This window comes from Suncus etruscus, chromosome 13 (assembly GCF_024139225.1).
Source record: "Suncus etruscus isolate mSunEtr1 chromosome 13, mSunEtr1.pri.cur, whole genome shotgun sequence".
NCBI classification, from domain to species: Eukaryota; Metazoa; Chordata; class Mammalia; order Eulipotyphla; family Soricidae; genus Suncus; species Suncus etruscus.
The window spans coordinates 8030548-8041862 of NC_064860.1; the positions used below are offsets into that span (position 1 = coordinate 8030548).

Below are 11315 nucleotides of genomic sequence, written 5' to 3' on the forward strand. Positions count from 1 at the left end.
AGTAGCAACTTATATTAGTTTTTCATAATAAACTTATAGAAAAATATACTGCAAAGTTCATAACCTTTTACCTTTCTTTCCAAGGACACCAGAATTAGCTGTGGAATTTTCAAGACTGTTCTTAGTAGCTGAAAGTATATGATTAGATCTGCAAGCCAACCCCCTAAAGGATTATTTTGTTTTAGCTGTTTCGTTCTTTCTTATTTTTAAATTTCAGAACCCACCCTATCCCATCTTTCTTTTCCTTGGAGAGGAGGAAGCTGTTTTATTTTTCTTAAAGAAAAAGCATGTATGAAATTTTATAATTGGACCACTTTTACAATACTGCAGATTAAAAATGTGTTTTAAAGATAGAGTTAGTATATGTGTGTTACAATATTGTGATAAGAGAAAAACTTAATTTCACTTGTGAGCAAAGTCAAACTTATAAGTTTAAAAATGCTAAAATATTAATTTAAAATGATGCCTTACTGTGTTGATCCTCTCCAACTCAAATTGTGTGATTCCTGATTCATCTGTATGCTCTGTAGTTATCAAATTATTTTCTTCTTTCATCTGTCATTTGATTTTCTGAAAACCATGTTCATAACTTTCAAAGAATGAACTTTTATAAACAACTGGGTATTTTTCAGTTACAAATCATAACCATTGTTTAAGCTGAATTTTCATCTCTTCAGATTCTAGTAGCAGTGTCCTAATACATACTTAGTTTTCCAAATAAAGGGTCAACATTTCTGTTTTGTTATTATTATCATCATTATTTTATATCTACTAACATATTTGTTTCAAAGTGCCAGGGTTTAAACCCATAAGCAATATGATTTTATATTAATGTTTAAAAACTATTTTACCTTTAGGCTTACTTTTTATTTAATAATTTTCTAAAATTATTTGAACGTTTATAAAATAAACTTTTGTCAGATATCTTTAACTCTATATTCCATTTTTTAAAATCCACCTTGGTTTCCAGCGGGGCATTTTATAGACACATTCCAAAGCCATGAGCATCAGTCAGAAGTAAAACTCTTAAAACAGTAACAGAAGCCAGGGGTGGGATGCAGGAATAATAATATTCACCAACAACGAAAAGCACAGACTTCTAAGAAAGCTTTATATTATCCTTGGGCTTTTTGTAAATCCTTATCTACTGAAAAATTGACTACTTATTGGTTTCTTTACACAATCAGTATACATAACTGCCTGAAAAGTAAATAGGAGCTGCAATTATGAAGATAAAATATCATTTACTGGTAGGTTAAATGCAAATTAGCAGAAAAGGTCTGAAGGGGAAAAAAGTGTGAGTAAAAGAAAGGTGACAATATGCTATCATCTGGAATAAGATCAATTCCATAGAATCAAAATGATTAAGTGCCTAAGTTTTTTTCCAAAAAGATCAGACATGCTGAGGCAATTAACAATTCAACAAGAAATAAATGTTCAATTTAAGCAAGGAATCTTAGGGACAAGGAAGCTTAGTCAAACGGCTGGAGTGCAGAGTTTACATGAATGAGAACCTCATTTTTCTGAGCATGAATGAACCAGAAACTCTAGCACAACTATATATTCCCACCTCCTAGCTCTGCTATACAAACACACAAATAGATGAACTAGAGAAGCAAGGAGTTATCTCAGTCATTAGGGATGTTATTCTTACCTTGGCAAGAATTTGAGTTTTGTTTTATTGAGTTTGTTGCTTTGTTTTAATCTGGTTTGTTGTTTGGGGTTGGGGTGCCACACCTAGTGGTTCTCAGCTCTAATTTCTAGCTCTTCACTCAGGGATCACTCCTAGTCGGTCTTAGGAAAACATATGGGGTGCTGGGGATCAAAAGTAGGTAATATGTACAAGGCAAATAAATGCCCCAACAGCCTCAAGAATTCAAGTTGGAATCCATCACAATCAGCCCCTTCCAACCTCTCCATCTTTTATTTTTACGATTTGGGGGTCTACACTGGTGGTACTCAGGACTTAATCCTCACTATAGTGCTCAGGATTCATTTCTGGCAGATTCAGGAGGACATGTCAAAGGGATTCAGCCTGGGTCATTCATCTCCAAGAACCCTAATAAGCTTTATGCTAGTCCCAGGTCCCCAAATAACGAAATACCAAAAGGATGCAACCTTAATTCCCCAGAGCACTGCCAATATAAACCTTATGGTCTCCGTCACAAATGTATCTCAGAAGGGCCTCATTGTTCATCTGAGAATTAAACTGTTGTCCAGGTTGGCCAAGTGTCACTGGAAATGCTTTCTTTTATTTATTTATTTATTTATTTATTTATTTATTTATTTATTTATTTATTTATTTATTTATATATTTATTTTGTAGACCAACAAAAGAAAGAAAAGAAAAGAAAATATTCTTTGGGATTGACCACATGGGTAACTTTTTCAAACAGAGGAAAACTGTTGTAACACCTGTGCTCTGACATATAATATAAAATGTAAGGAACAACTATTGCAAAGTAAAAAAGAGAGCAGAAAGATAAAAGCAAGACTTATCACTAAAGATTTTCTTACAATATATTTTTACAATTTCTACCTCGATGACATTATAAAACCATCTCACTACACATGAGACAGGGCTAGGGTCAAGAACATCTCTTCAGACTATTTTGATACTCCACAATTTTGGGTGACTTTGATTGGACGTATCTCAATTCAATATTTTTATTTAGTTGAGTTTGCCTGAAATAACTAATTTTTAAAAAAAAATTAACGAGACCATAATACAGAGCTTGGGCAAGGGTACAATTTTTGAAAACTCAATTAGGGTACAGAATTTCAGGATTCACCAATAAGTATAGTTGTATAATATATTGTGTATTGTGAATTTTTTAATGAGTCAGAGCAATGAGGGCAAAAGGTTTTCCTTGCATGCAGGTGATCTGGGGTAGACCCCCAGCACCTCATATGGTTCATTGAGCCCCATAAGGAGTTATTCCTGAGCACAGTCTGGAGTAATTCCTGAGCACCTACCAGGTTTGCCTAGTCCCCCCCCAAAAAAAAAGTAAGTCATAATTTTGAGCAAAATCTCTTCATTTTAAGTTGCATTATTTAGGGTTTTTTATGAAAATAGACTTGTTCCCTATTGTATGTAAGGGTTCTTTTTAGTGTACGTAAAATATCTCATTCTAGTCACTCAAATTTACTAATCAATAATTCACCTTGAAAGCCTAGAGAAAACACCAGCTGATACTGAAGTTAATGCATTATCCAAACGACCTGATAGCTTTCCTTTGCGAATCCAGCTGACAACCAGTTCCAGCAGCATCAACGAAAACAAAACCGGGGTCGCCTGGAAAGGAAATTACAGCAAAGAGATGCTATTGTCCTCTGTACAAAATTCTCTCACATTTTCTTATGAGTCATTCAGAAAGTCAAAGCCCCAGAGTGCCATCTCCTAGCAGGAAAAGGTATACACTTCACGAGAATTATTTCCTCCTGACAGGCAAAGAAATGTAATTATTTTATACATAAACGAAGCAGATACTTAAATTTTGTCATCCAATTTAGAAATTAAATATCACCCTAGCAGTAAGCACAAATATTGTGCCAAAATACATTAATCTAGAAATAAAAACATGTTCTCATTTCCATCTAATATTTATAGATATATATAATATATTATATCTCAAATAATAATATAACATATTTAAATTTATCTATTACAATATATTATATAATAAAATATATTTTATGATTATATATTTATATGTTAGTTATATTAATATATCATGTGTAATATGTAATAATATATATGCATATATATCTATATATATATATATATATATATTTTTTTTTTTTTTTTGGTTTTTGGGCCACACTTGGCGATGCTCAGAGTTATTCCTGGCTGTCTGCTCAGAAATAGCTCCTGGCAGGCACGGGGGACCACATGGGACACCGGGATTCGAACCAACCACCTTAAGTCCTGGATGGGCTGCTTGCAAGGCAAACGCCGCTGTGCTATCTCTCCGGGCCCACATAGATATATTTTAAATAAGTTAAACCTCCGAAGTCTATTTCTGATTAAATTTGGCCCATATGAAAGGGCTTTTCTTGGGCCCAGAGAGATAGCACAGTGGCGTTTGCCTTGCAAGCAGCCGATCAGGACCAAAGGTGGTTGGTTCGAATCCCGGTGTCCCAAATGGTCCCCCATGCCTGCCTGGAGCTATTTCTGAGCAGACAGCCAGGAGTAACCCCTGAGAACCGCTGGGTGTGGCCCCCCCCCAAAAAAAAAGGGCTTCCCTTAAGAACCATTTCAGAGAATATGGCAATCTCATATATTTGCTTTAAATAACAAACAAATTTTATTAATACAGTTTTGATTTTGTTTCAAGTTTCCATTACTAATGATCAAAAAGATGAGGGAGGGTCAGTGACATTAAAAGACTGATTTATGAAACTGCAAATATCAACTCTTCCTTATATCACCACAAAGGAGTAATTTAAAGCCCTTACTATCATATAAATTTCGCTTATTTGTAAGATGGTGGTGAGTTTTGAAGTGTTCCAAACCAAACTCTCAGAACATAGTCTCTTCTGTGTTTTTTTCCCCCTGTTTCTGGTCTGAACTAGACAGTGATGTCGGAACAATTTTGAAAGGATGGAGAATTTCAGTACTCAAGTTCTAATTCTGGATATTTCCACTTTCAATGATTGCCAGAATCCGAATGAAAAGTGCCTCTGAACACTTCAGAGTTTCAAAGAAAACTTGGTTCGCATTCAAATTGAGGAAGTCAGAATTGGCCTCAGACTGCTGTGTATCTATCCTGCAGATTTACTCTAGTAAATTCAAGATGCAATTGTTTTATGGAAGTGGTAGAAAGGTGCACCCGTTAAAAACAAGGTGGTTTCAAGGTTTGTACATGGCATAATATCATTTGGCATTGGGCTTCTAATGGAGAAATTCTCAATGCCACTTTGGTCAGAATAACTTTTAAAACTTTAATCACATTCTGTGATAACTTGTCAAGAAAACAATTTAACGAGGCCAGAGCAATAGCAGAGCGGTAGGGCGATTGCCTTGCATGAAGCCGATCCAGAAAGGACCTGGGTTGGATCCCCAGCATCCCATATGCTTCCCTGAGCCAGGAGTGATTTCTGAGCACAAAGCCGGGAGTAACCCATGAGTGTCACCGATGTGGCCCAAAAGGCAAGAAAAAAAAAGGAAAAAGAAAAAAAAACCATTTAATACAAAAAAACGTTTATTATATTAGACAAAATTCAAGGAGCAATTCTTTTGCTTCACGCCTCTAGGAAACTATTTTTAAAATCAAACTATAATTTTCCCAATTACAAACATGTTTGTAACCATGGTGTTTAAATATATTATTAGGAAAAAACACTACAATTTGAAGGAAAATAGAACAAAACCCCAATTATTATTATTTTTAAATTTTTCTTTAAACTAGGTTTGCAAAACTAGGTACTTGCCATAGTGTCTCACCTGTTGAATATAATCAGGCACTTCCTCTAGGGTTTGAAATGATGTTTCACTGGGCCTCATGAAGTTAAACAACATGCAAATTCTCTGGAAAAAGGAAACATCATGTTGGACGTTAGTGTTCTTCATCTTTTCCTTTCTCTGATTACCAGCTGGAGAATATTTGTGATTCAGTGTTGGAAGCCAGAGGCTGAACAAAGAGGCCGAGAGGCGCTGCACAGAACAAGTCTTTGTCAGGGAACAGCTCAAAACAAAGCTCCCTGGAGAGAGAGAGAACAGCCAACAGCAGAGTCTGGAAACAGAGTCAGGGAAATATACCTAAATCAAGAACTATCTCAGAGTTCACTGGTGTTGTCCTATCCAGGTGGAAGAAGGGAAAGTGAGGGTGTGAACAAAATGGGAGGGCTACTGCTAATGGGACTTTTGGCTGATAAGTGTGGATAGTTTCCATTGCAGAAAACCCAAACCAAACTAACAACACCCTGGTTCCTTGTGGCACAGCACAATTGGAAAGTAGTGGAAAGGAGAAGATAAAAACTGATAATTGGTTAAAGGTCACTCTAGAAAGACATTCCCTTTCAGCTTTTTTTGCATGAATAATATTGTCTCCCCACAACTGAGTTCTAATCGCAGGAAGATTAGGCTAGAAAGTTCAAAAGTGATGAAAATACTGATCCACAGAGTGAGTGTCCTGCCTGGACCTTCTTGAATTTTAAAATATATGAGTGTTTAAAAACCAGCTAGGGACTTTTGTCTATTATTTAACCAACTTTGCTTATTGCTATCTTGGATCTTAATATCTGGGTTGTTTATAAAATGGACTAGCCAACAAAACTTATCTCTTGTTTCCCAAGATTGGAATGGCTGATTGAGTCATTTAGATAGATTATAAATTGCATAATTAATGTTATTTCTAGTGAATGTGTAGAAATTTCCAGAACACTTTAGTTCTTTGCTTACTAGAGCTAAGATAATTCTTTAACTCCCACTTAATGTTATTTATTTAGGTTTTGGGGGCTCAGGGGTTCTCAGGGGCTACTCCTGAATATGTACTCAGAAATTACTCCTGGCAGGATTAGAGGATGCAGGGGATCAAACTTGAGTTGGCCACATGCAAAGCAAATATTATTTCTGAAGTTCACCCAATCTTTTCTTTGTTAAAGTGTTTAAACTTATACCCAATTTAATTATTAATGTTGTACTAGTGGTAATATAGAAATTAAAGCTAAGTAGCAATTAACTAGACATATGAATAGTTTGTTATATGTATATTCAGTTCTCTTATCATATGTGCATATGTTACTAAAATATATATGATAAAACTATACAGTAAAATTCATATTACTTGTGAAAAACATGAGACTTGGGTGCAATACTTTAAAGCACTATAATAATCAAAAAATAATATAAGTTAATAAAAATTATAGTAACTTTAACTTAATAAAAATATATGCAAGTTCCATGTAAAGGATGTAGTTCAAAAATAAGGTATGTGGCTTGCATTCATGAGATTCAGATTCTATGTCTGACAAGAACAGAAAAAAAAGATGTTCATTGAAGCCAATAAATATTCTTTATCATGAAAAAGATTTGATATTTGATCTGGATGCAAGAGTTGAAAGAGTGATAGTCTGGAAGTTTTCAAGGAGTATATGAAGGTTTATTTGAATTTTAAAAAGTTAGAAAACCAAATAGTCACCATGGTCCCTAACATATCAATGAAGTAAATAAAATCATAATTTGATGTGCATATCTAGGTATACATCTGCTCATTTTCTGCACTGTCCATTTCTAAACCTTTCAACTATATCAAAAACTTTAAAAATTCACCTGGTATCCTACCTGAAAAAGCTCATGAACATTGAAGTCAAATTCAGGTCATTTGCCATGATTTAATTTCCTTTTCACTTTTAAAACAAATGCTATTCGTTTGTTTGTAATAAACTGACTATAATTTTAGACATTCTCCATTACAAATAGATGCACATTCATATATAACAAATCTATCATAGTAGGCAGTGTATTTCACTTGTTAACTTTGTAAAGTTATTGTAAATTAAAGCATTATGACAGAAAAGCCTCTAAATGATGCACAGTATACAGGCATATCTTAGATTCCAAACCAATGTCATAAAGGCTAATATTAAAATAAGGATAAAGCAAGTAATCTGAACATTTGGCTTTCCCAGAGAACTAAAGATGATGTTTGCTCTATATTATAAGAAATGTTTATCAAATGTATAATGATTTGCTTTATTTGTTTTTATCATATTAGTTTCTTTAAGATTACTTTGTTCATAATGTCTTATTGTTCATATTTTTATGATATGAAGGGATTATGTGTTGCTCAAGTCTTGCACCATTGAGCAACAACTAGGACTGAACCAAGATCTTCTGAAAGCAAAGCTCTCTACTCCAACCTCTGGATTATCTCCCTAGACCTAACAAATGTTCACAACTTGATTGAAACTATATTGTTAAAGCATACTAACCTGAGGCAGCAGCAATTGTGCAGCAGGGAAGGCATTTACTTTGCACAAGTCTTACCTAGGCTCAATACTTCATGGCCCCTTGAGTTGCTAGGAGTAATATCTGAGTTCAAATCCAGAGTTACACCTAAGCACTACCAGACTACAAGAAAAAAAACAAAAACAAAAAAAAAGGTACTAACTTATATTCAAATATATTTCTAAGACTTGCTGAACACAAGGTTGCCACAAACCACTAATCTATAGTGTCATAGCCACAAAAGATAATAAAAGGAGATATACTTATATCAAGTAAAACTCATAAATTGAGGGGATGAAATAATGGAGGGCACCAAGAACAAACAGTCATATGCACATTGAGTAGAAATAAAAAATGATCAGACTTAAATACCAAATCCAAAGCCAACTACAATAGAATTGATACTCAATCTACAAGCTAGATACTGAAGGGACTACTTATACTAGCAGCCCAGGAGGAGGCAAAGATGGAGCGATATGGGATGCATGCTGGGAATAGGGGTGGAAGGAGGACAGCATTGTTGGTGGGAATGCCCCTGATTCATTGTCACTATGTACCTAAAATACTACTGTGAAAGATTTGTAATCCAATTTGGTCAAAATAAAAATTATTAACAAAAGGATATGTCAGCAGCACTGTTCTTGCATACATACATACACACATATGCACACACAGCCATCTCTTCAGCTTCCTTATTACATACATTTAGACCTGTTTATTTCCTTGCAAAGATTAGTGCTATCAATTTTTTTGTTTTACTTAAATATATTTAAACATACACTTATTTGACTTCTTTAAAATTAAGAATATTAAATAGAATAACTTTCTTACTTGGAGTCCATAACTTCTTCCACGAAGTAGAAATTCATGACAGTATCTAGCATGTGACATCCTTGTGCAGTTTTTCCATCAAAATGACCATAGGAAAGAGCAATTACTGTTAATTTATACAGAGAAATCCTTGAACATTCCCAAACATGTCCCAAAGACCATCTATAAAAGTAACAGATAAAACCAAAAATATATCAGCATATATAGCAAATATAAAAAGATATGATAAATATACAGACCACCAAGTGACCAGGGATGAATTCAGATAGTATCAGTCTCACTGCTCTGAGTGTACAATTGTCCCAACAACAGTTGCTGTGGATAAATGAACAATTAGGGGGGAAAGGTAATATTTTTCTTTTTTATGTCTTTTTTTTTTAAAAGTAAAATTCAAGTGGCATAGACATTGAGATAATTTTTATAAGGTTCAGAATGTGTATAGAGGCCACAAGTTTGGTTCTCAGTTCTAGAATATATTCAAAAAAACTGCTGTGTGTGTCCTTAGTGAAGTTCTTGGGCATCAAAAGTAGACCTGCTAGTGTCCCAAATCACTGGTCTCAAGCTCTTCTGGCTTGTTGCCTTCCAAATAATCATTATGCTTCTACAGCAGGATTAAATACCAGAAATGGCAGAAATGATGCTGGGGGAAACACTAAAAAAGTTGAAATAATAAAAAAAATTAAGTAGTATAAAGTGAAATTCTGAAAAGCAGGATATTCATATCTAAGATTCATAGCAGAACTTTTTCTGACTTCAAAGGGTTATGTATGTGTAAAAATCATTTTTAATATTATAGTGAGCAGAGAACTTTAATCAAAAAATTATATGCTGAGTAAAACCTATGGGAACATAGCCAATAGAAAGTAAGGGAGGAAGTGGAGGAGGAGGGAAAAAAAAAAAAAAAGTAAGGAGTCACGATATCTTAAAGATTCAAGACCAAAAAGCTATGAGAAAGTACAATGTAGTAGTAGTTCAAGCATTAATTCCAGAAGGTGAGAACTGCCTTGGGACTGTTCAATAGAATAGGGAATAGGGGACTATGGAGCTGACTCAGAAACAATGCCAAGAGAAGAAAAAGCACTATGGTTTCTCCCTTCTGCCTACCATCAGCCTCCATACAGTGCTTTCTATTGGCCTCGATGTATGAAGTCAGTCAAAAGAGATTTATATATACTTAATTTTTCATAAGTAGGTAAAAAGCTGGGAAGACAAGATTTAAAATAATCTACCTCAAATGAGCACATGTACAAAATGTACATAAATATTTCTCCGTTATTATTTAAATTTAACTTTCAAGTTTTGGCTAAGTAAATTGTATGCAGTTGTTATTTCTACTGTTGCTGAGTTCTTTATGAGATAATGTGTAGTCGAGGCTTTTTGTCTTCCACTTGTTCTTCCACTTGTTTTGGACATTACTCCTCATAAAATGTTGATAATTACAGTGTTTGAAGTCTCACTGTTAAACCATTGTATTTGTTTATGGATATTACATGTATATATAGTGCATATTGTAGGTATTTCAGAATAGTGCTATTATTCTGTGTTTATCTTTCATCTTCTGGCTTACTTCATTTAATATACTATTTTGTAGATCCATCCATGTGGCTGCAAAGTCTCTGATTGTATCATTTTTAACTGCTATGTAATATTCCATTGTGTATAAATACCACATTTCCATGATCCAATCATCTGTTGTTGGACATCAAGGTTGGTTTCAAATCTTGGCTATTGTACTGAGTGCTGCGATAAATAATGAAGTGCACACATACATTGGAATGAATGTCCTTCTGTCTTGGGAATAGATACCCAGTAGGGCAATTGCTGGGTCATACTGCAGCTAAATCCTGAGTTTACTGAGCATTCTCCAGACTTTTTCCCATAGGGGTTGAACTAGGGGGCATTCTCGCCAGCAGTGGATTAGAGTTCCTTTCATACCGTATCCCCGCCAACAGAAGTGGTACCCTTTATTTTTTGATGTGAGCCATCCTCACTGGTGTAAGGTGGTACCTCCTTGTTGTCTTGATTTGGATTTTCCTAATGCTGAGTGAGGGTGAGCATGTATCTGTTGGTCATCTTTCAATCTTCCTCGGAGAAGTGTCTATTCATTTCTTCTCCCCATTTTTCTATGGCTTTATTAGATTTTGGGGGACTCAGCTTTGTGAATGCTTTGTTTATTCTAGATATCAGCACTTTATCTGATGTGTTGAGTGCAAAGATTTTTTCCCATTCCGTTAACTGTCTTCTAGCATTAAGTAGGGTTCCTTTTACCATGCAGAAACTTTTTAGTTTGATTTAGTCCCTTTTTTTAGGTTTGATGCTAAAGTTCTTGCCATTGACGTTCTACCCTCGAAGAGTTTTTTTTAATACATTGGTCTTCGAGAGTTCTGCCTATTTTTTCCTCAATAAACTTTATGGACTCGGGTCTGATTTCAAGGTCTTTGATCCATTTTGAGTTGACTTTTGTATAAGGAGTGAGGTATGGGTCAATTTCCAGTTTCTTGCATGTGGTTCTTCAGTTGTACCAACACCATTT

At 34.7% G+C, this 11315-nt stretch overlaps 1 protein-coding gene across 1 annotated transcript in view; it reads right to left on the minus strand.

The window, feature by feature from the left end:
* Positions 1-5572, minus strand: part of AGMO (alkylglycerol monooxygenase) — a 355078-nt gene extending 349506 nt beyond the window's left edge. Inside the window, exons 1-2 of the mRNA XM_049785698.1 lie at positions 5447-5572; positions 3165-3295 (exon numbers count right to left, since the gene is read on the minus strand). Of these exons, the coding sequence (XP_049641655.1) occupies positions 3165-3295; positions 5447-5572 (257 nt within the window). The remainder of the gene's footprint in view (positions 1-3164; positions 3296-5446) is intronic.
* Between the last annotated feature and the right edge of the window lie 5743 nt (positions 5573-11315).